Source organism: Pseudoliparis swirei, chromosome 7 (genome assembly GCF_029220125.1).
Source record: "Pseudoliparis swirei isolate HS2019 ecotype Mariana Trench chromosome 7, NWPU_hadal_v1, whole genome shotgun sequence".
Lineage (NCBI taxonomy): Eukaryota > Metazoa > Chordata > Actinopteri > Perciformes > Liparidae > Pseudoliparis > Pseudoliparis swirei.
Window position 1 is genome coordinate 13,717,891 of NC_079394.1, and position 25,307 is coordinate 13,743,197.

General features: G+C 45.5%; 3 protein-coding genes across 5 annotated transcripts in view; all 3 read left to right on the forward strand.

Annotated features, from left to right (window-relative positions):
• Positions 1-17,019, forward strand: part of grin1b (glutamate receptor, ionotropic, N-methyl D-aspartate 1b) — a 33,817-nt gene extending 16,798 nt beyond the window's left edge. The window contains exons 12-21 of the mRNA XM_056419083.1: positions 1,026-1,153; positions 1,550-1,714; positions 2,338-2,456; positions 2,982-3,094; positions 3,199-3,347; positions 3,954-4,111; positions 4,201-4,362; positions 9,675-9,784; positions 9,858-10,003; positions 11,932-17,019. Of these exons, the coding sequence (XP_056275058.1) occupies positions 1,026-1,153; positions 1,550-1,714; positions 2,338-2,456; positions 2,982-3,094; positions 3,199-3,347; positions 3,954-4,111; positions 4,201-4,362; positions 9,675-9,784; positions 9,858-10,003; positions 11,932-11,997 (1,316 nt within the window). The 3' untranslated portion in view covers positions 11,998-17,019. The remainder of the gene's footprint in view (positions 1-1,025; positions 1,154-1,549; positions 1,715-2,337; positions 2,457-2,981; positions 3,095-3,198; positions 3,348-3,953; positions 4,112-4,200; positions 4,363-9,674; positions 9,785-9,857; positions 10,004-11,931) is intronic.
• Positions 17,020-19,374: 2,355 nt separating this feature from the next.
• Positions 19,375-22,029, forward strand: LOC130196790 (kazal-type serine protease inhibitor domain-containing protein 1-like). Its single transcript, XM_056419160.1, has 4 exons — positions 19,375-20,040; positions 21,156-21,316; positions 21,385-21,532; positions 21,763-22,029. Exons 1-4 carry the CDS (start codon positions 19,542-19,544, stop codon positions 21,837-21,839), a joined length of 885 nt encoding a protein of 294 aa, XP_056275135.1. The 5' UTR covers positions 19,375-19,541; the 3' UTR covers positions 21,840-22,029.
• A 2,324-nt stretch (positions 22,030-24,353) lies between these two features.
• Positions 24,354-25,307, forward strand: part of ciz1b (cdkn1a interacting zinc finger protein 1b) — a 6,157-nt gene continuing 5,203 nt past the window's right edge. For 2 of the 3 annotated variants that reach the window (XM_056419142.1, XM_056419145.1), the window contains exons 1-3: positions 24,695-24,871; positions 25,153-25,226; positions 25,295-25,307. The exon at positions 25,295-25,307 is cut by the window's right edge. In XM_056419142.1, the coding sequence (XP_056275117.1) occupies positions 25,183-25,226; positions 25,295-25,307 (57 nt within the window). In that variant the 5' untranslated portion in view covers positions 24,695-24,871; positions 25,153-25,182. The other variant, XM_056419143.1, reaches the window with a different exon arrangement.

Here is a 25,307-nt window from a genome sequence, read left to right on the forward strand (position 1 = left end):
TCACACACATACACACCAGGTACACACACACTACAGGTACACACATACACACACACACCCCAGGTACACACATACATACACACACATTACAGGTACACACACACTAAAGGTACACACACACACATACACTCACACACCAGGTACACAAATACACACACCAGGTACACACACACACACACACACATTATAATGTTGTATAAATGTTTCATGTAGTTGGCTGACAGGAACAAGCTGAACACTCTGTTACCACCTGGCTCACGGCAGGTAACACAAAGGGATTTCAATCATTGATCTTCCAAACAAAACCTATTTAATGTAACAACACAACCAAACACGACAAGCAGCTCAGGATGTCATCATCCAGCCTTCAGTCTGTTCACCCCGCTGCCTTCTGGAAGGCGGTACCGTAGTATCCGGTCTCGCACACAGAGACTGGAGAACAGTTTCTTCCCGAGAGCCATCAGGCTGCTCAATGGACACTGACACACGATCGACACTTTTGCACTCGACACTTTACACTCGTCACTTTACATACACTGTCACTTTCAGCCTTGTACTTACACTTACACTTTCTATTGCACTACCTGCTTTCACTACCTGCTACTCCCATTTGTCTGTAGTTTAGTTATTATGTGTATTATATGTATATATGTAAGTATTATGTTCAGAGTTCTTGTACAGTGTGTATGTCATGTTATGTTATGTTATATTATGTTAGGCTATGGTAGTTGTTGTGTGGTGCCTTGTCCTAAGAATTTCAGTGCCCAGTCTGACCCTGTGTCATTCTGTGTATCTGACAATAAAATACTTGACTTGAGGATGAGGCTGGTGCAGCCATCCCTGCTGGGCCACACTCCCCTTTTAGGCCCTCTCGGAGCTCCTCCCACCCACCAGGAAACCCTTTTAGGCCGGGGACCCAGCTGCAGAGTGGGAGGGTTGTCACAGTCCTCACAAACATCACAAAGATCACACTGAAATGAAACGTGAACCTGTGTATGTGTGCGTGTGTGTGTGTGTGTCTCTAGGTCAGCCCATCGTCCCTCAGTGTTGCTATGGTTTCTGCGTCGACCTACTCATCAAGCTGGCCATGAGCATGAACTTCACCTACGAGGTTCACCTGGTGGCTGATGGGAAGTTTGGCACACAGGAGCGCGTAAGTATGCGTACGTGTGTGTGTGCATCTTGGTGTGTGTGTGTGCAAGTGTCTGTGTATATATGTGTGTGTGTTCGTGAGTGTGTGTGTGTTTGTGTGTGTGCGTGTTTCAGTGTGTTTGTGTGTGTGCGTGTGTGTGCGCATGTAAGTGTGTGTATGTGTGTGCACGTGTGTGCATGTGTGTGTGTGCACTTGTGCGTGTGTGTGTATGTATGTGTCTGTGTGCGTGTGTGTGTGTCAACTGGAACTAATAGATGATGTCATGGTATCAGGTCATGTGACATGTTCCCCACCAGCTCATCACTGAGGCTTGTTGCCATGGAGACCAGTGCTCTGTCCCTCAGTGTAACCTTGTGGATGCTGAGAGACATAATGTCCTCCCCCCCCCACCCCAAGGTGAACAACAGCAACAAGAAGGAGTGGAACGGCATGATGGGGGAACTGCTGGGCGGCCTGGCCGACATGATCGTGGCTCCGCTCACCATCAACAACGAGCGCGCTCAGTACATCGAGTTCTCCAAACCCTTCAAGTACCAAGGCCTCACCATCCTGGTGAAGAAGGTCAGCTGACTCTAGTCCATCTTCTTATTGGTTAGCACAGTCAGAGTGTAAATGCTGCTTCTTAAAGAGACAGTACGTAACTTAGCGAGTTTAAAGTGACGCTATAATAATAATGTACATATATGACATATATGAGTGGAGTTATACTTTGTTATTGAGGTTTAGCGCCATCCTCACTACCGCAGTGCATTGTGGAGTATTAATGATGGCGTGGTATCCAGTGTTCTCATCCTGTGGTATTAACATGAATATGTATATTTAGTGGTTTTTCCACTGAGGTGTGAAACAATATGTCCCGTGAACCAGGTCCAGGTTCAGACTGAACCGGTTCACAGCAGATCAATAGTTTCCATCGGCCCGCTGCTCAGATACAAAAACAAGTACAAGAACTTACACAGGAGTACTTATTAATAATGTTAGAGTTTTACAAATGAAACATGTTCTATTTTCATCAGACGTCTTACTTTATTTAAAAGTTTAAAAACATATAAAACATTTCTGAACTAACCGCAACAAACACTCTGAGTTCAGTCTTCGGGTCCCCAACAAACCTTCACTGATGAACCAGTGTATGAACTGGTCTCAATGGTCTCACTGGTCTTACTGGTCTCTGTGTCCTTCAGGAAATCCCCCGCAGCACTCTGGACTCCTTCATGCAGCCGTTCCAGAGCACACTGTGGCTGTTAGTCGGTCTGTCGGTCCATGTGGTGGCAGTGATGCTTTACCTATTAGACCGGTTCAGGTAAACACCAGCTAATGAAACAGGAAGGAAAAAGAGTCCAGCTAATGAGACAGGAAGTTAAAAGGGTCCAGCTAACGATACAGGAAGTAAAGAGTCCAGCTAATTAGACAGGAAGTGAAAAGAGTCAAGCTAACGAGACAGGAAGTAAAAAGGGTCCAGCTAACAAGACAGGAAGTGAAAAGATTCCAGCTGACGAAACCGGAAGTGAAAAGAGTCCAGCTGATGAGACAGGAAGTAAAAAGGGTCCAGCTAACAAGAAAGGAAGTGAAAAGAGTCCAGCTGATGAGACAGAAAGTAAAAAGGGTCCAGCTAACAAGAAAGGAAGTGAAAAGATTCCAGCTAACGAGACAGGAAGTAAAAAGGGTCCAGCTAACAAGAAAGGAAGTGAAAAGATTCCAGCTAACGAGACAAGAAGAGAAAAGATTCCAGCTAACGAGTTAGGAAGTGAAACGCGAATAAATGACAATGTATGATTTTATATATATACATGATATTATATTAATAATCGTATGTGTGTCTCTTCAGCCCGTTTGGAAGGTTTAAAGTAAACAGTGAAGAAGAAGAAGAAGATGCCCTCACCCTCTCCTCCGCCATGTGGTTCTCATGGGGAGTTCTGTTGAACTCTGGGATCGGAGAAGGTTGGTCCTCTGACTGGGATTTCTTGTCCAGTCCGTCCTGCTACAGTCTAAACAGCTCTCTCTCTCCCTGTATCTCTCTTTCTCTTTCTCTCTCGCGCTCTCAGGAGCTCCCAGGAGTTTCTCAGCGAGGATTCTGGGTATGGTGTGGGCAGGTTTCGCTATGATCATCGTAGCGTCCTATACTGCCAACCTGGCAGCCTTCCTGGTGTTGGACCGGCCTGAGGAGCGCATCACTGGCATCAACGACCCCAGGGTACACTGATCAATACTATAACCCTCTGCTCAATACTATGACCCACTGATCAATACTATGACCCACTGATCAATACTATGACCCACTGATCAATACTATAACCCTCTGCTCAATACTATGACCCACTGATCAATACTATGACCCACTGATCAATACTATGACCCACTGATCAATACGATGACCCACTGATCAATACTATGATCCTCTGATCAATACTATGACCCACTGATCAATACTATGATCCACTGATCAATACGATGATCCTCTGATCAATACTATGACCCACTGATCAATACTATGATCCTCTGATCAATAATATGACCCAATGATCAATATTATGACCCACTGATCAATACTATGATCCAATGATCAATACGATGACCCTCAGATCAATACCATGTGACCATCTGAACTTCTTCCTGACCACATGACCTTCTTCCTGACCATGTGACCTTCTTCCTGACCACATGACCTTCTTCCTGACCATGTGACCTTCTTCCTGACCATCTGACCTTCTTCCTGACCATGTGACCTTCTTCCTGACCATCTGACCTTCTTCCTGACCATGTGACCTTCTTTCTGACCATGTGACCTCTGTCCTCTTAGCTGCGTAACCCATCGGATAAGTTCATCTACGCTACGGTGAAGCAGAGCTCAGTGGACATCTACTTCCGGCGGCAGGTGGAGCTAAGCACCATGTACCGGCACATGGAGAAGCACAACTACGAGAGCGCGGCGGAGGCCATCCAGGCCGTCAGGGACAAGTAGGTCTGGAGTCTGAGGGTCTGTGGTCCTCGTGCCCCCCTCTTGCCCCTGTGGTCCTCATGCCCCCCCCCCCCTCTTGCCCCTGCAGTCTGCTGCATGCCTTCATCTGGGACAGCGCTGTTCTGGAGTTCGAGGCCTCTCAGAAATGTGACCTGGTGACGACTGGAGAACTTTTCTTCCGCTCTGGCTTTGGCATCGGCATGAGGAAAGACAGCCCCTGGAAACAGAACATCTCCCTGGCTATCCTCAGGTAGGCCTGATACCCCACTGATACCCCACTCTAATACCCTTGTCATACCCTATTAATGCCCCACTCCAATACCCTTGTCATACCCTATTAATGCCCCACTCCAATACCCTTGTCATACCCTATTAATGCCCCACTCCAATACCCTTGTCATACCCTATTAATGCCCCACTCCAATACCCTTGTGATACCCCATGTTACGATCTCAGACACTTAGGAAGTAGGACCCAATTGCACGACCCGGGAGACAGAGATAAAGTATTTGTAAGTACTTTATTTTTCGGTTCTGCAGTGAACAAAATGAAAGCGCTCACGTAGTGAGGGATCAAAACCTTTTCAAGAGCCCAACATAACCCGACCTGATCATGGCAAAAGACCAGACGAACTGACAAGGAACACTGGGAGATAGGGGAATTTAAGCGCATGGTAACAAGACACAGGTGGGACCAATCAGGGGCGGGGCTGACACTGATGAGCATAGGAGACAGGTGTGATGACAGGTGAAAACAATCAGGAAGCCTGGAATGAGAGAAAGCGAACATAAATGACATGAACCTCTCTAGCATATCTGTCGGTGCACAACAGTACCCTCTAGGGCCAACTCCTGATGGCCCAGGCTGATTGTAAAAGTCGTGGATAAGAGTCTTGTCTACGATAAATGAAGCAGCTATCCAGCTTCTAGCCTCAGGACCGTAACCCTTCCAGTCTACCAGGAATTGCTTGCCCTCCCTATTACGGACCTCCAGTAGCTTACGGACCTTGTAAACGCCACCCCCTTCAAAGAACTGGGGCGGTGGAGGGCTTGGAGGCGGGAACAAGTGTGCTCTCACACACCGGCTTGATTTTACTAACGTGAAACGTTGGGTGCACTCTCAAGGTCCTGGGAGTTGCAAGCGTGCGGTTGATGACTCTGGACACTGGAAACGGACCCACAAATCTCGGAGCCAGTTTCTTTGAGGCGACATGGAGTGGTAAGTCTTTGGTAGAGAGCCAAACCTTTTGGCCTGGACTGTAGGAGGGAGCGACCCTGCGATGAACGTCCGCAACAGCCTTCATCCGAGCTGAACTGGAGAAGAGACTGGCGCACCAGCCCAAACTTTGCGACAACGTCTGATCATGGCATGTGCCGATGGAACCATCACCTCTTCCTCGTTGTTAGGGAAAAGTGGAGGCTGGAAACCATTGACACAATGGAATGGAGAGAGACCTGTGGGAAGGGTATTGTGGGCAACCTCGACCCATGTGAGGTGGTCACTCCAGGTGGTCTGGTTCGAGACGAGACAACGTGGCGTAGTCTCTAGTTCTTGGTTCAGACGCCCGACTGTCCATTTGACTGAGGGTGATATCCTGATGACAGGCTGACGGTGGCACCTATGAGTCGACAAAACTCTTTCCAGAAGGCGGAAATGAATTGTGGACCCTGTCGGAAACAATGTCATTAGGAATCCATGGATCCTGAATACGTGATTCATCATGACCTCTGCGGTGACTTTGGCAGAGGAAGCTTGGTCAATGGGATGAAGTGTGCCATCTTTGAAAATCGTTCAACTACTGTTTGAACCGTAGTCTTGACTCTGGATGAGGGATATGCTGTCACAAAATCCATCGAAATGTGTGACCAAGGACGATGGGGAATCGGCAGCGGCTGGAGCAAGCCCATCTTAACTTGAGATGAGGTCTTATTACACGCACACACGGACAAGCCGCTACATACTGCCACATTCTTCTTCATGGATGGCCACCAGAAACGTTGTTGAATCCTGAACATTGTTCTTGCTACTCCGGATGGCACGAAGCACAGATGAGTGAGCCCAGTGGATGACCTTGGAGTGAAGAGCCTCAGGAACAAACAGCAGATTGTTGGGACACTCGCTAGGCGCTGGATTCATGACATTTGCCTCTTTAACGTCTGACTCCACTTGCCAGGAAAAGGCTCCGATCACCCGGTTAAGTGGAAGGATGGTCTTGGGCTCTACCGCAAGTGGTTCGGGATCGTAAAGACGAGACAAAGCATCGGGCTTTTGATTCTGAGACCCGGGACGAAAAGAGAGTGTGAAGTTGAATCTACTAAAGAAAAGTGTCCACCTGGCCTGACGGGAGTTGAGACGCTTAGCCTTTCTTATATATTCTAGATTCTTGTGATCTGTCCAGACTAAACACGGTTGCTCTGCACCCTCTAGCCAGTGTCTCCATTCCTCGAGGGCAGCTTTTACAGCTAACAATTCCTTGTTTCCCACGTCATAATTCCGCTCTGCCGTTGTCAACTTCCGCGACAGGTAAGCACATGGATGCATCTTGTTGTCTTCTGCAGAACGTTGCGACAGTACTCCTCCAATTCCCTCATTGGAAGCATCCACCTCGACCATAAACTGGCGCTGGGGATCTGGAATGGTGAGTATGGGAGCTGAGGTGAATCTATCTCTGAGAAGTTTGAAAGCAAGATCCGCCTGGGGGGTCCACTTGAAGGAACCTTAGGAGAAGTCAGAACATGCAGAGGAGCAGCAACAGAACTGAAATTCCTAATAAACTTCCTATAGAAGTTAGCAAATCCTAGGAACTGCTGCACCTTTTCCTGGAGTCTGGTGTGGGCCACTGGGATACTGCACTGACTTTCGCAGGATCCATTTGGATATGATTAGGTGAGACTATGTATCCTAAGAAAGACACCTCTTCTGTGTGGAACTCGCACTTCTCTGCCTTGACATATAGCTGATTATCCAGTAGTTTCTGCAAAACTTGGCGGACATGGTTAACATGAGATTTAGCGTCTGGGGAGAAAATCAGTATGTCATCCAGATACACAAACACTGAAATATTCAAGAATTCCGCAAAACCTCATTCACAAAAGCTTGAAAAACAGCGGTGCATTGCACAGTCCAAAAGGCATTACCAAGTACTCATAGTGACCATTCTGAGTGTTGAATCCAGTCTTCCACTCATCTCCTTGTTTTATTCTCACCAAGTCATATGCATTTCTTAAATCCATCTTGATGAATATCTTCTACCGTTTGAAGCAGTTAAAAGCAGATGACATGAGGGGCAGAGGATAGCTGTTCTTCACCGTAATGTCATTTAGTGGACTGTAGTCTATGCAAGGTCTCAGAGACCCGTCTTTCTTTCCCACAAAGAATCCTCTCCCGCTCGGCTGGAGACGATGAAGGACGGATAATCCCTGATTTGAGTGAAGAGGAGATGTATTCATCCATTGCTGTTCTCTCAGGTCTCGAAATCGAGTAAAGTCTCCCTTGGGAATGGGGGCTCGGTAAGAGATCAATGGGACAGTCAAAATCTCGGTGAGGAGGTAGCGACAAGGCTTTAGACTTGTTAAACGCTTCTTTAAATCATGGTAACAGGAAGGTACCTTGTGTAGATCAGGATAGTCAGGGTGATCTATAATGATCCTACTAGAGTCTGTTGGTGCATTAACAGGTTGCGAGTTTACACCTGCCCTTACAATCCTCTTCCCATTCCTTAACTTTCCCTGTAGGCCAGTCTATGTGAGGATTGTGGATCTTCAGCCAAGGAAACCCCAAAATAATCGGGTGCTGTGTCGACTCAAAAATATGAACTTGCATGCTCGGTATGGTCCTTATTTATAGTAATCCGTATGGGCTCAGTGCAATGGGTACCTGTGAACAACAAGCGGCCGTCTAAGGCACTGGCACTAACAGGATGAGATAGGGGACAGTTTTTATTTTTAGCTGTTTGACTAGGCCCCAGTCTATAAGGCTTTCGTCAGCCCGTCTATTAACACACCCTGGTCAATGGTCTGATTGTTAATACAAATGTCTACCTGAGTAACAGGTCGAGGAGGGAAGTCTGGAAACTTGCTCACCAGCGCCTCCTTTTGACTGGTGAGCACGATCTTTCCCGGCATAGGCGAAGCAGTTGATGACCCGGCTGGCCGAGCAAACAGCAACCTCCCGCGCTGCCTCTCCTCCAGAGAAAGCCTGGTTCTTCCAAGCTGCATGGGTTCACCGGAGTCATTCAGTGTAGTCCTCTGATGGTCCGGTAACATGAGCTGGAAATCCTCCGCTGGCGGGACCCTCCGAGGCGAATTCTGGAAGCTGGGAATAACATCTCGGTTCCTCTCTCTTTCCGAAGACGGTTATCGATCCGGATGGCCACAGCGATGAGGGATTCCAGATCCCGGTGTCTCCAGTGGAGCCAGCTGGTCCTTTATCGGTTCCGAAAGTCCTGTCATGAAGGCGTCACGAAGAGCCGGAACATTCCATCCGCTGTCCGCTGCTGCTGTACGAAACTCGATGGCATAATCAACCACCTGACGGTTGAGCTGACATATTTGAAACAGTCTTCTGCTGGCCTCCGTAGCAGGCGATGAGTGGTCAAAATGCGCCTCATAGTCTCTATGAAATCGGCCAATGAGTAACATAGTTCGGTGTCTCTAGACCATTCTGCAGTAGCCCAGGCTGCAGCTCTTCCCGTTAAATGAGACACAATAAACGCCACTTTACCATGCTCAGATAAAAAAGCTGCTGGGTTGTGTTGAAAATGCAGATCACACTGTACCAGAAAGGCTCTGCACTGAAGAGTCTCCGGAAAATCTCTCGAAGAGCCAGCCGTAACGGGAGGAAACAGCCTGACCTGGGTCGTCAGCTGGAGTATTGACAGGCAAATTCTCAGCTGTGGATGACGTCACCGGAGGAGCAGTCTGTTGATGAGTGAAAAATTATTCATTTGGGCAACCAGTTGTTGCATCTGTGTAGATAATTCTTCCTGAACCCCGCCTGGCGTCCTCTCAGCTCTTGTATTTCCTGACTTTGTCCAGTTTTTCCTCGTGATGAAAAATCGTCACGCCCTGTACCGACAGAGCGGCGTGAAGCGTTCTTCAGGTCGGCTGGGTCCATAATGTGGTCAGTCTGTTCTGTTACGATCTCAGACACTTAGGAAGTAGGACCCAATTGCACGACCCGGGAGACAGAGATAAAGTATTTGTAAGTACTTTATTTTTCGGTTCTGCAGTGAACAAAATGAAAGCGCCACGGGATCAAAACCTTTTCAAGAGCCCAACATAACCCGACCTGATCATGGCAAAAGACCAGACGAACTGACAAGGAACACTGGGAGATAGGGGAATTTAAGCGCATGGTAACAAGACACAGGTGGGACCAATCAGGGGCGGGGCTGACACTGATGAGCATAGGAGACAGGTGTGATGACAGGTGAAAACAATCAGGAAGCCTGGAATGAGAGAAAGCGAACATAAATGACATGAACCTCTCTAGCATATCTGTCGGTGCACAACACCCCACTGATGCCCCACTCTAATATGTGATTGGGTTGTCTCTGCTCAGCTCTCATGAGAACGGCTTCATGGAGGATCTGGATAAGACGTGGGTTCGATACCAGGAGTGTGACTCCAGGAGCAACGCGCCCGCTACGCTCACCTTCGAGAACATGGCAGGTAGGTGTGAGACAGGAGCCTGTCTGTCCTTCCCAGGTGTGAGACAGGATGTTAACCTGTCTGTCCTCCCCAGGTGTGTTCATGCTGGTTGCCGGGGGCATCGTTGCTGGGGTCTTCCTCATCTTCATCGAAATTGCGTACAAGCGACACAAAGACGCTCGTAGGAAACAGATGCAGCTCGCCTTCGCTGCTGTGAACGTGTGGAGGAAGAACCTGCAGGTACTTTACTGGACTCTACTGGGCTCCAATGGGCTCTACTGGACTCTACTGGGCTCTAGTGGACTCTACTGTACTCTACTGGACTCTAGTGTACTCGACTGTACAATACTGTACTCTGCTGGGCTCTACTGGACTCTTCTGGACTATACTGTACTCTACTGTACTTTACTGGACGCTAGTGTACTCTACTGGGTTCTACTGTAGTTGAGTGTACTCTACTGGACTCTACTGTACTCTACTTGACTCTACTGTACTCTACTGTACTTTACTGGACGCTAGTGTACTCTACTGGGTTCTACTGTAGTTGAGTGTACTCTACTGGACTCTGCTGGGCTCTACTGGACTCTAGTGTAGTCTAGTATACTCTACTGTACTCTGGTGTACTCTACTGGGCTCTATTCGACACTAGTGTACTCCATTGTATTCTAATGTACTCTACTGGACTATAATATACCATAATGTACTCTACTGGACTCTAATTGAATATATTGTAATTTACTAGATTCCACTGGAATCTACTGTAGTCTAGTGTACTCCATTGTACTCTTGTGTACTCCATTTTAGTCCATTATAGTCTAGTAATGTACTATGTGTTACTATATTGTAGAGAGCAAAGAAAAACAAGCAAAATATAAAAACATGAAACATGACAGAATAAAACCATAACATGTTGTGACTCATGATAAACAAAACCAAGAACCAGAGTTACATCGTAACCTAAACCTCCAGATGGGTTGAACTCCCCCGTGACACGTAGAAATAGACTTCTGAGCCTCATTAATATTCATGAGTTGATGTCTGGATTCATTTCCGTGTTCCTCATTCAACTTTAATGTAGTTGGCTGGTCTGAGATCAGTGAAACCACACAGGACAATGTGGTGGCAAGAGATACAAGTACAATGTAGTAGTAGTAAGAAATAAAAGTAAATGCGGTGGTAAGAGATACAAGTACAACGTAGTAGTATGAGATACAAGTATACAGTGTAATGGTAAGAGATACAAGTACAACATAGTAGTAGTAGTACGAGATACAAGTACATGTGGTGGTAAGAGATATAATTCGCTGGCGCATCTTGCCGACCAAGAGTATGGAGGATCAGGACCAGGAGGATCAGGACCAGGAGGATCAGGACCCGTAGGATCAGGACCAGGAGGATCAGGACCAGGAGGATCAGGACCCGTAGGATCAGGACCAGGAGGATCAGGGCCCGGAGGATCAGGACCAGGAAGATCAGGGCCTTAGCTTCCTGAGCTTCACCAACTCACCTTGAAAAAGGAAAGACCACAAAACAAGATTCCACCTAATCTTCAGATAAATGAAGTCCTGGACCTGGACCCTCCCTTCAGTCGGGCCCACCTACTCTCAAGGTGGCAGTCATCCGTCCCCTTCTCAAGAACCCTGGACCCGGAGGTTCTGGCCAACTCCAGGTCGATCTTCAGCCTTCCTTCCGGTCCAAGGTGTTTGAGGAAGTAGTTCCTTCTCCACTTCAGGACCACCTCGACCTTTAGACTCAGTGGATCTCACGCTCCTCCTAGCGCGCCTCCTTACCACCATTGGACCGTCAGACTCTGCACTCAAGTGGTTTCAGGCCTACCTGAAGAACTGAATATGTCTCACTGGGAAGAAGTCCAGACTGCTCCCCGTCTCCTGTGGTGGTCCACAGGGCTCGGGCCTCGGCCCCCTCCTTTTCATTATTGACATGCTCAGAGCAGGTCCTTTTGCTTATGGGACAGTCTCCCTGACCATGTGAGGACAACCCAGACCCTGGACTCTTTTTGACCATATAAGGGCAACACAGACCCTAGTGTCTTTAAGACCACATGAGGGCAACCCAGGCCCTGGACGATTATTATTATTAGAGAAAGAGGGGTGGTCACAAATGTGTGTTTTTAATGTGTGTTAATGTGTGTGTTTTTCTTTCTGCAGCCGTACCCGACTGACATCACTGGCCAGCTCAACCTATCAGATCCCTCCGTCAGCACCGTCGTCTGAGAGAGATGGACACACACACACACATGTACAGTCACTGACACACACATATATACACACACACACACACACACATATTCAACACAGATGGACACACTGAGCGTCCATTGAGACAGGAAGTAGAATATGATGGCATCAGGATTTCAGGACAGCATCACACTGTGACACAAACACACTGACACACACACACTGACATACACACGCACTGTGACACACACACACATTCTGTGACACACACACACTGTGACACACACACACCATCTGTCTCCCTAACCCTCTACTCTCTCGCTCTGCTCGTAGCCGTCCGCCTCCTCCCACCAGAGGGATTTTATTTTGAAAGAACATGAACTTTTATTTTGGTAGATATCTTTGTCGTCCTCCGACCTCCTGAAGCGCTGCGATCACCTGCCGATTGATCGGGACCTTGTGGATTGATTAGGACCTTGTTGATCGATCGGGATCTTTTGGATCGATCGGGACCTGGTCCCTGTTCAGAGAGGTAAAGCCTCTGGGACAGGAAGTACTTTATGTAGCGTGCCGCCGAGGCTCATGGGTAATGTGTTGACAGACCGCTTTATCATTTCTGGGGAGTATAAGAAGAATTAGTAAATGTTTATAACACGGAGAGATTTCTGCATTCATGAGGACGTTTATTGATCGGGAAGTATTGACGAGTCATTCTTCTTCTCTCGTTAAACCCATCTAAGATATGACGTCATGAGGTCCTCACGTCTGTGGTGTTATAAACACTTTATTAACCTTATACTGCTTAGAAATGTTAAAGAGCATAATCACATGTTTATATTTTTAATTTCTTGTTTATTTAAACAGAAGATTTTAATTAATTTAACAAAAGTTGCACATTTGAAGTCAAATCTTCATTTCTTTTTATTATTTTTTAATAATTATATCTAATAATAATATCTATAGTCACTGTGATATTAATTCAAGTTTTTCATGAAAAAAATAATTTTTAAACAGATCAGAACCAGATATTTACTGCAGAAATGGTTAAATTATTGTAAAGAAAATTTAAAATCCCAACAATAACATTGAGATATATTTTATAAACTGAAATGCATCAGATTTAAAAGAAATTCTTTCAGCTTTTTACATTTTTATGATGACTTTTATTTTGAATTTGTGAAGTGACACATATTTTGAAAGGAACAGTTATTACATTCGGTGACATAGATTAATTATTTTTATTAATTATATTCTTTCCTTATATGTATTCATTTGATTTACATGATGGTTCGAGATGATTTTAAACACTGCCAGGAAAATGTTTTTTATATGTATTTAACTGATGAATTCATATTTAACACAATCAGAATTGTACATTTAGAAAATACTCCCATAACCAGAGGCTCCGCCCACTGACAACCCCATGGCATGATGGGACATGTAGTCTCTGCTGATGACGTCAGACCCTTTTACCTCCAACCATTAAGAGACGTCTTCTTAAAGTTTATATATAAAAAATTACATTTATCAAACTGAGCATCACTGACAACAAGTAAACGTCTCGTCCCGATCAGGTCAACAATCGTACGTTTCACCACGTGGACAACATTGAATTATTACAGAAATATCCCAAATGACTTGTTTTTCAGAAAAAACAGAAGATCAATGCGGTTTACGCTCAGATAGCAGCTAATGCTAACAGGCTAGTTGTGTGTTAGCTGTCTCTGAACAACATTTATAATATAAAGAGACCTACTAGCTAACGCTGAAGCTCAGATAGCAGATAACATGCTAATTGTTTGTTAGCTGCCTCTGAATAACAGTTATAATGTAATGAGAGCTACTAGCTAATGTTGAAGCTCAGATAACAACTAATGCTTACAGGCTAGTTCGATCTTTAAATGAAAACATAATTGATGAAGACCAACAGAGCTAATGCTAGTGGCTCACTATCAGTGGCGGCTGGTGACATTTTTTTGGGGGGGGGGGGCGCAGTTTAAATAGCACTCAACAATGAGAAGAAAAGAGGTTTTGAGTAGAATATTGTAAAAAACAAAGCTTTATTTCAAGAACACAGCGTGCTCAACACTGTCCAATAACAACTATCAACACACTGTAACTTTGGGCATGAGAGGTTCAGAGCAGCTCTAAGGAACATTGGGTTGGGTTTCAGAGGTTTACAGAATAAAAGAGTTTCACCCTCACATGAAAGAGGTTCAGAGCAGAATAGAGTCAGAAAGAGATCACATGTTACATTGGGTGACAGAGTAGACCCACTACTGTAAAGAAAAGTAGCCCTCCTCTCTTTAAGGTGGTCAAACTTCTCAATAACTCTCTGGTTAAAGTCAATCATGTCTGTAACCAGCCTGTTTCCATTATTCTTGAGGGAATGTGTCTGTTTTTCAGAACTTCTTCGTTGTGTTTTCGATGCCAGTTCGGTCTCCTTCTCCTGCTCTGCTCTGCAAACAGGGTTAGCTTCATGCTGTTAGCTAGTTAGCTTCATGCTTTTAGCTAGATAACTGTGGCAAGATTTGTGCTTTACACTTGTCTGCAGCTCTTTAGATCCCTCACCCCGTTGTAGTCCAGAGAGTTTCAGTCCCAGGACTTTGGAACAACAGACAGGGGAAACTAAACAGCGCATTACTCACTGAGCCTCCAGCTGACCAGCTCCGTTAGCAACCTGCTCGCGTAGCTCCGTGGAGCTCTCTGGCTGAGGGAATGATACCGGTCTCTGATTGGCCGAATAGTCCAGTCACGTGAAATAATAAAACAATGTCATTGGCCAGGGCGCACATTTTTGTGGCCCAAGATTCACGTTTCATCCGCCAATGAGAAGCCGTCCTTGCCGAAACAACTGAAATGTTTACTCGCTCCCCGCACACACACGTTTGGCCGGTGTCCCGTAAAGGGGGCGGGGCTTCTCTCAGTGATGATGAGTGGCGATATATTATATTTTTTCACATTAAATTAAGTGGTTGTTGACAGGCTGACGGTCTCCCACACACATTTAGCGCGTCAACACGGTATATTTACTATTTAAATGATTTGGCATATAATGTTTTTGACAGAATGTATTTTTTTTTTCTTCTTCTTTTTTTTTCATCTCAAAATTTTAAGAGGGCCGGCGCCCTAGCGCCTTCTATGGACGCACCGCCACTGCGCACTATTGTTCCAGCTAACAGTACGAATCTACAAAGATGCAGCTGGTCTCAGGTCAGCCGATCAAAAATCGGCATTGATGAGCGTCTCCTTGTTGTCAGCCTGGATCCAATCAGTAATCAATGAGCTGATATTATATATTAGTGCTGTGCGCCACCCGGGAACATGAATTATGAAGCATAATATTCAGTTTACTGTCTACATTTACTCTTTGTGATTTATGTGTTTTATTGTGAAGGTTTATAAATATTATTATTACGATTCATGGACAACATAGAAACAGGATGTTTTATTCTTGTTTTTAGTTCCTAATGTTGTGAAATGATGCATCAATAAATTAACGAACAACTGATCTTTATTTTCTAAACACAGAATATACACGTAGCATTATATATATACTCAGACAAAGTGTTGATGATGTCATTGTTGGGTTTTCTCTCACATTTAAGCATTTGTATTATTTTGTTGATTTGTTTCAAACCAGATTGGAATATTAAACTTCAGTAACCAGTGTGATGATGTCATAGCGTGATGTCATAGTGTGATGTCCTAGCATGATGTCATAGTGTGGCGTCATAGCGTGACATCAGGTTGCTTCATTTATTTTTCTTTGTTCTGGTTGAACTTCCTGTTTGGGGAGTCGTGTTCCTGTTGTACAGATGATGATGTCATGAATCTATAATTCTGTGTAAACTGGTCAGAGGTCAGTAGACGTGACCTCTGACCAGCCATGGTCTTCCTGTTGGTTTTACCTACGACTGTCACTGGAACCCCAGACCAGAGACACTGGTCCCAGACCAGAAGACCCAGATCAGAGAAACTGGCCTCAGACCAGAGAAACTGGCCTCAGACCAGAGGACCCAGACCAGAGACACTGTTCCCAGACCAGAGGCACTGGCCTCAGACCTGAGGACCCAGACTAGAGACACTGGACCCAGATCAGAGTACCCAGACCAGAGATTCTGGACCCAGACCAGAGGACCCAGACCAGAGACACTGGTCCAACACCACAAGATCCAGACCAGAGACATTGTTCCTAGACTAGAGGCACTAGTCCCAGACCAGAGACACTGTTCCCAGACTAGAGGCACTCGTCCCAGACCAGAGACACTATTCCCAGAGATGAGACACTGTTCCCAGACCAGAGACACTGTTCCCAGAGATGAGACACTGTTCCCAGACCAGAGGACCCAGACCAGAGACACTGGTCCCAGACCAGAGGACCCAGACCAAAGGACCCAGACCAGAGACACTGGTCCCAGACCAGAGGACCCAGACCACGGACCCAGACCAAAGGACCCAGACCAGAGACACTGTTCCCAGACTAGAGACACTAGTCCCAGACCAGAGACACTGTTCCCAGACCAGAGGCACTAGTCCCAGACCAGAGACACTATTCCCAGACCAAAGGACCCAGACCAGAGACACTGTTCCCAGACTAGAGGCACTAGTCCCAGACCAGAGACACTGTTCCCAGACCAGAGGCACTAGTCCCAGACCAGAGACACTATTCCCAGACCAAAGGACCCAGACCAGAGACACTGTTCCCAGACTAGAGGCACTAGTCCCAGACCAGAGACACTGGTCCCAGACCAGAGGACCCAGACCACGGACCCAGACCAAAGGACCCAGACCAGAGACACTGTTCCCAGACTAGAGGCACTAGTCCCAGACCAGAGACACTGTTCCCAGACCAGAGGCACTAGTCCCAGACCAGAGACACTATTCCCAGACCAGAGGACTCAGACCAGAGACACTGGTCCCAGACCAGAGGACCCAGACAGAAGACCCAGACCAGAGGACCCAGATAGAGGACTAGTTATTAGAAGTAATAAAGTTCATGTTGTAATAACTAAACATCTTGAAAACTGTTTCAGTAATAAATGAATATTTACTTCAGTTCAAACAGTTTTCTTTCACTTTATTCCACAACATTCATGATATATTAATAATACATATGTATATATACTATATATATATACATACACTACATACTATAAATATGATAGATATATACAGATGTATAAAATGTAATGTAAATATTTTACATATATAAAATATATACTGGGACCTGTTATATATATTTCTAACTTATTTATGATAATACTTAGACTTTATATAGTGCTTTTCTAGACACTCAAAGACACTTTTATACTCAATATATATAATATATATATAATATATAATATATATATATATATATATATATACTACAAAATGCATTTCCTGCTGAAAATGCGTTGGAATGCTAACATCTGAAAGCTTGAAGCTGAAATATAAATAAAGAAATTGCTGAAAATAGCTGAAAATGTGTAAACACAGATGAAAATAGCTAAAATATGAAAAGCATAGCTGAAAATGTCTGAAAACAGCTGAGAATAGCTGAAAATTTCCGAAATTAGCTGAAATATATATATTTTTTAATCTGAACATAGCTGAAACTAGAAAATGCTTTTCCTGCTGAAAATGCATTGGAATGCTAACATCTGAAAGCTTGAAGCTGAAATATAAAAACTAAATAGCTGAAAATAGCTGAAAAAGTCAGAAAATAGCGGAAAATAGCTGAAATATAAAAGAAAATAGCTGAACATAGCTAAAAAGATGCCAACAGCTGAAATAGGCTGAACATAGGTTAAAACAGCTGGACATATCAAAAATGGAAACTTCCTGCTGAAAGTGTTGAAGCACAGAAATATTGAGTGGAAATGTATAACTGGAAAAGATAAGCAAAACGTTACCATCTAAATATTCAAAGATATGAATCACAATCCAAGAAATGAGAGAGGGGAAAAAGTCAGACATGAGAACAAGAGAGAGAAATAAATAAATAAATTGAGAGACAGGAGAAAGAAAAATAAAAAAATAGAGAGGGAGAAACCAGGGTGAAGGATAGACATGATCTAAACACTGAGTGGATTTTCGACAAAAGCATTTTTGTTAAACCCTGTCAAAAAAACATGATCAAATCACCAAAATAGTAGAATCAATAGAGAGGAAAGATTCAGCCGAACGCGCCGATATGTTCGTTATATTTGTGGCTTAAATGTGACCTGAGAAACTCTGAAGCTGGTTCTCCTCTGATATCTCTCCATTTAGAGACACACGCACGCACAAACTGTTGGTCTGTTTTGTGGCTTTGCAATGTATGATAAACATTCGGGTTTGAGTTCTGGATCAGCAGACAGGAGGACCAGAGACATGGACTCGTCGATCACTCACCACAGCCGCCTCTCAGGAGCAAGTACGCAAGTACAGACTTGTGTGCTTGTGAGTCCAGACTCCAGATGGAGAAGGATGTCTTTCTGCAGCTTGATGACATTACCACCTGCTGAGGCCCTCAGAGACCCTCAGAGACCCTCAGCTCCTTTAAATCCAGATTGAAGACTCTGAAGGACCTGTAAAACTCCTGGAGAACCTTGAATGACCTGTAAACATCCAAGAGGATCCTGAAGGACCTGTAAAACTCCCGGAGGACCCGGAAGGACCTGTAAACCTCCTGAATGACCCTGAGGGACATGTAGAACTCATGGAGGAACCAGAAAGACCTGTAAACCTCCTGAAGGACCATGTAGGACATGTGACCTGTAATCCTCCTCAAGGACCCTGAAGGACCTGTAATCCTCCTCAAGGACCCTGGAGGACCCTGAAGGACACCTGTAAACCTCCAGGAGGACCAGGGGAACCTTTTCAGACTTTAAAACCCGGATGATGAGTATGCCAGATGCCCGTTCCGCCGGGAGGGAGGGAGGGAGGGAGGGGGGGGGGGTAGCTGAACGGAGCACATCAATAACATGCAGCGCGAGCTACCGTGTAAACTGACAGTGAACGAGACCAGAAATGAGACTGTGCCTTCAACATAAAAGCCCAATATGGTGTTTTTTTTCCAAAGAGATGTTTGTTTTCGCCAAAGTTCAGATGATTAAAACTGATTTGACTCTAATTGACATTAGTGCTCATAAAGGACTCATCTCTGTACTGGTCTTGTTAGACCTTAAGTCGTTTTGATAAAAGCGTCAGCTAAATTATATATATATATATATATTACATATTTTATATATATGTCTGTATTTATTAACTTTGAAGGCACCACGTGATCAATATCAATGGAAACTGTTAAGGTTAAATATGATCCCTGGTACAAGGTACACGGATAACAGGTTTTTAGGCATTTAGGTTTTTAGGCATTTACTTTGAAGGATGTGACCGGATGTCAGTGTTTTATTGTGGCAGTCTTGACGTTGGTCTCGTGCCTGTGTTGCGGCGGAGCGGCGCGCGCAGCTCCGCTGTGTACAAGTTCAGAGGGTTTTTAACTTTTAACTTAGACGGTCTCCGGTTCGGGACTGAGAGGTCGTGAGGGTCTCAGGCTCTGGTTCTGGTTCTGGGTCGTTTGGAGCTAAACGGAACCCGGAGACCGGGTAACGATGCCGGGTCTGAGCGGACTGGTCCTCCTGGCTCTCTGTCTAAACCTCCACACATGCCGGGTCCTCCCCGACCAGCTGCCCGGCCTCAGCACCGCGCCGCCCGGCAGAGTCCCGCTCCCCGACCCGCTGGGGGGCTGCGGGCCGTGTGAGCCGGACCTGTGCCCGCAGACCCGCGGCTGTAGGGCCGGGCTGGTGCCGGACCCCTGCGGCTGCTGCACGGAGTGCGGCAACCTGGAGAGGCAGACCTGCGACCAGGGGGACCGCAGCATCTTCTACGGGCTTTGCGGGACCGGGATGCGGTGTCTGGCGGACCCGCGGGGAGGAGGAGGGGGGGCAGAGGAGGAGCAGGAGGAGCAAGAGGAGGCGCTGTGTGTATGTGAGGACCAGAAGGTGGTCTGTGGCGCTGATGGAGTCACTTACATGAACATGTGTCAGTTCAAAGAGGCCGCCTTCTCCAGACCAGACCTCCAGACCAGAGGGAGGGGGCCCTGTAAGACCGGTAGGACTCTCTCTCTACCTCTCGCTCTCTCTCTCTACATGCCTATCTCTACCTGTCTCTCTCTCCCAGGGACGTGCAGTCATAAGTAAAAAGAAAGTTTTTAAAAAAGTGAAAAATAATAATAATGATAACATCAAATTTATATTAATATTTGTCCACCGATCTTTATGTATGACTAATTTCGAAAATGTTATAGTCAAAATCGCTGAATTTGTCTATTTCCTGTTCAAATACAGGATGAAACGAGAGTTGAGGCGACGAGTCGAGCCTCACCTCTGATTGCGCAATCCATCACAAACTGGGTTGAGACATGCAATTGGCCCGTGCGGGTTGCCGTATCTCTGCATGTCGCTAATATAATGTTTGCAGATTTGTTAATTTGCCCTGATAATCCACAGTCTGGCTAAGGTCTTTAACCATTACGGTTTAATGTTTGTAAGTGACATATTTAGTTTTGCTGATGGGAAATAAAGCCGCAGTGAAAAGGCGCAGGGTGAGGTGGTAGTACTCTGCCGCCCTGCAGGTGGCGCTCCTGAGCCAACGGGTACTTGTTGCTGCTTCTTCTACGCAGAGGCGCCAGGCGAGTCAAGTCCGTTTGTTTTTGTATTTTGCTACGTCAGACCGCCAACATGGAAGAGGATGATATAGCTAAACTTAAAAATGTCTCAGAACTGGACTTTCAGTCAAAAGTGGTTGTGATTAACACAGGTAGACCAACGCCAGAGCTAAACGGTTTGCTTCAAACTTGTTCTTACCTTTACGTATCTGTAATATGTACCGTGTGTGTGTTGTGTGGAGAATGCTGATGAGACATGAAATAACCAGGAGCCAATTGAATAAGCCACTTTTGGGTTTATATATTTATAAATCTGACACTAAAGGAGTCAGTGCCTCACCAACCATGAACCTCACCGCACGTCACTGCTCTCTCCTGACCTGTCTGTCTCACTCTCTACCTGTCTCTCTCTCTCTGCCTGTCTCTCTCCTGACCTGTCTGTCTCACTACCTGTCTCTCTATCTCTCTTTCTCTCTACCTCTCTCTCTCTACCTCTACCTTCCTCTCTCTCTACCTGTCTCTCACTCTCTATACCTGTCTCACCCTCTCCTGTCTCCAGCCCCGGTTATCAAGGTGCCCCCCCTCAGCCAGGTGAACCGGACCGGCAGCCTGCTGGTCTTCCTGTGTGAGGTGTTTGCGTTCCCGATGGCGTTGGTGGAGTGGAGGAAAGAAGGCGGAGCCACGGTGCTGCCCGGGGACGACCCCCACCTCTCGGTCCAGGTGAACCCCGCCTCCGAAGACATTCAACACACCTTCGGTCCCATCACCTGCCTGTCTCTCGCCTTTAGTCCCGAGGCGGTCCCTTGAAATTCGAGGTCTCCAGTTGGCTGCAGATCGAGGGGGCGGAGCCAGAGGACTCGGGGACCTATCGCTGCGTCGCTCGCAATAACATGGGCTCAGTGTCGGCCACCGCTGTGCTGGGGGTACTGGGAGCAGGTGAGACAGGCAGGTGACTGGGAGCAGGTGACTGGGGTACTGGGAGCAGGTGAGACAGGAAGGTGACTGGGAGAAGGTGAGACAGGCAGGTGACTGGGGTACTGGGACCAGGTGAGACAGGCAGGTGACTGTGAGAAGGAGAGACAGGTCTCTTCCTGAAGGTTTTATTCACAACAATATTGATGAGAGGAACTAACAGCTGTTTGTCTCTATCTCTGTCTGTCTCTCAGAGGAGCTGTCATCCTACCTGGCCAATAGCGTGTCAGAGATGAAGCACCTGATGAACTACGATCAGGACCTTTACTGATCAGATGTGATGTCACTTCCTGTCACGTGACACCGTCGGACACTTCAGGCCAGTTTGTGTCCACCGATTATTAAAACAGTTTTTATTATAAATGTTACTATTGTTGTTGTTGTTGTTATGGCACAGTCAGCATGTTGAACATGTTGACTCCTTTCAGCTTCTTTATTTTCTCAATAAAAGTTAAATTTGCTTCATGTGTTAAAGCTGCATTCTCTCTCCTGACCACCAGGGGGCGAATCCTCTGGTTGTATAGAAGTCTCTACAGTAGACCTGTCTTTCTCTACATAGACTTGTCTGCCTCTACCTGTCATGTGAATGAGTGTTCTGTCTACCTGTTGCTTTTGTCTGTCTCTCTCTGTCCGTCTGACAGACAGACAGAGAGACAGTCAGCTTTCGACACAATTTTTTTTCAAAACTTTTTACAGACGGAATGAAAAATATTTTACTATGCGACAGAGACTCAAATCAAAGACACACGTGTGTGTGTGTGTGTGTGTGTCTGTATTTGTTACATTCCAGGGCTCTGTCTCTCAACAGACAGACATTACAGATCAGACAGCAGATGTTTATGTGTTTGTTGCAATCCTCACTGGAACATATTATTCTGTGTGTGTGTGTCTGTGCGTGTGGGTTTTCACTGAAAACCTTGAAATAACTTCCAAGCCCACAGCAGCCAATCAAATCGCCTGGCATCTTTATAGTTAAAAAGGAACCAGCTGCTTCTTTCAGAGACATTTTGAATACTACTAATACAGACTACTTCTATTTATAGTGATTCACATATGCAAACACATGTGTTATATATATATATGTGTACATATATACAGACATTTTGGGGGGCAGGTGCTCAAACCAAAAAAAAGGGCACCCATCGCCAAAATGATTTTTCCAAGTTAGGAGTTGGTTACTAGCAACACTTGAAACACATTGTGTCCTGAGAAGACATGTTTTCTATTAACAATTACAATTTATTTTCATTTACAAAATAATAGGAGTCAAAAATGCCATATAAACAACGTACTAACCTCGACCGTTCGGTCATGCCGGGAAATATCAACCTTCTGTAAAAACGTTATAAGGCCTCAATCTGATATTTCCCAGCATGACATCACTCTTGGTTCGTAAGAAGCTATTACAAGTGTTGTTTTTTCTTGCGTTTACTCTTTTCACCCTCTGCAATTACTCATACAAGATTGATCTTTGTAAAACTGGAACAGACAAAACAAAGAGAAACATACCAAATAAAACAATGTGGCACATGGATAGCATGACACCGAGAGCTATTGTTAGCATAGTTTAGCTGCTCTGTTCTAGCTGTGAATTATTGTGACATTTATAAAATGAATTAATAAATTCAACATACTATCGAAATTGTCTAAATGGCATTTATAAAACAGATCTCTCTCTCTATCTCTATTTCTATCTCTCTCTCAAACATGACGTCAGTAAACAGCTGGACTAGGCTTTGAAATCACGGATTTCGGGAATTTGTGTTTGTTACCTTCGCATTGAAAATGCCGGAAGGTTATTTGATCGCCGTGTATTTATTTATTTATTTATTTATTTATTTGTATGCGTGTTATTCGCAAATCTCAAAAAGTATTGAACCGAATCGCATGAAATTTGGTGGGATGATTGTTAATTATCCGGGGACCAGTTGATTAGATTTTGGGATCGATCGGGTCAAAGGTCAAAGGTCATGAACAGGTCAAAATCTTTCGCAGAACTCAAAAAGTATTGAACCGAATCGCATGAAATTTGGTGGGATGATTGTTTATTATCCGGGGACCAGTTGATTCTATTTTGGGATCGATCGGGTCAAAGGTCAAAGGTCATGAACAGGTCAAAATCTTTCGCAGAACTCAAAAAGTATTGAACCGAATCGCATGAAATTTGGTGGGATGATTGTTTATTATCCGGGGACCAGTTGACTAGATTTTGGGATCGATCGGGTCAAAGGTCAAGGTCAAAGGTCATGAACAGGTCAAAATGTTCTTGAATCGCATGAAATTTGGTGGGATGATTGGTTATTATCCGGGGACCATTTGATTAGATTTTGGGATCAATCGGGTCAAAGGTCAAGGTCATGGAAAGGTCAAACTCTTTTTTTACCATAGCACGATACATTTTGTCCAATTGGCATGCAACTAATGCCAAAATGTTCATAATTCAATGCCCAATCTTGTGATATGCGAAGGTATGCGCTCTACCGAGTGCCCATTCTAGTTTATTTATTTTTAGGAAACGTCGGACCAGTTGTGACATAATATTTTCAGTTGTGGTTGATTTATCACCAAACAATGTCAGGGGACAAACACCGTCATGACTCATGACCTGTGTGTCTGATGCTGCGGGTCAGAGGAGAAGGAGGTGCACCCGTTTGGTGGCGCGAGGAGCACTGCGCGGAGGAGGAAGTGGAGGAGGAGGAGGGAGGGGCGCGGCGGGGGCGCGGCGGGGGCGCGGCTGGGGCTCGTGAGCGCCGCGGAGCATGTCGGGGCGAAATTCTCACAAGAACTCCAATAAATGCCCCGACAGATATCCAAACACATTTGAGAGGACTTGATGACAGACTATTTTTATTCTTTAATACTTATTAATGAAGAAAAAAAGTGGGCTCCAGCAAAAAGGGAACTTTTCTCATCCAGGGCAAAAGGGCTGGTGCTTGAGCACCACTAGGGGTCTATCTGTGCACGTGCCTGCATATATATATAAATATGTATTATATATAAATATAATATATATATGTGTGTGTGTATGTATTCCCGCCGGCCACTAGGGGGCGCTGAGTAGCGCAGCCGCCGTGTGACCACAGGACGCCGCCGGATGCAGCTCCGCTGAGCGGTGAGTTCAACTCCAATAAGCATTAATAGTAATAAACATTAATGTCGTATATGTAATTCATCGTAACGTCCGCCGGACATCAGACGTAACAGTCGGTCTCTCTTTGTCTGAAAAGCCGCTTTATGGCGGCGCGACAGTTACGTCACAAATCTGCGACTTTAAAGTCCGTCCATCTTCATCCGAGCAGTCCGGTATGTTCATATATATTTACACGATGTGAATGTGGAGAGGCGCGGGTACAGTCGGCTTCCGTAGCGAGGACGAAGCGCGACTCACTTGTTGTCATCGTTGCTTTACTTCTGGTCGTGTTCTGTCCTCGAGTCGGAAACAACGAGGACTTCCGGTTTAAAATCAGCCGACTTGTCCCCAAAACCAGTTCAAACCAGTTTACTGTTATTTAAGTATTTCCTAAATTCTGTTCACAATAACATTATATATACAAATATGAAATTACATCTGCACCTTGTTTCAGATGGAGATGTTTGAGTGCTCACTGCGTTAGATGTCAAAGGTCAACATGGTCAGGCAGCAGGGGCGGCCGGACAGGTGAGGGCTTGTTGCTATGGTGACTGGTTATTGATCTGATCAGTTGCTCTCTGCTCGTGTCACTCCAGGTGCTTCGTACCT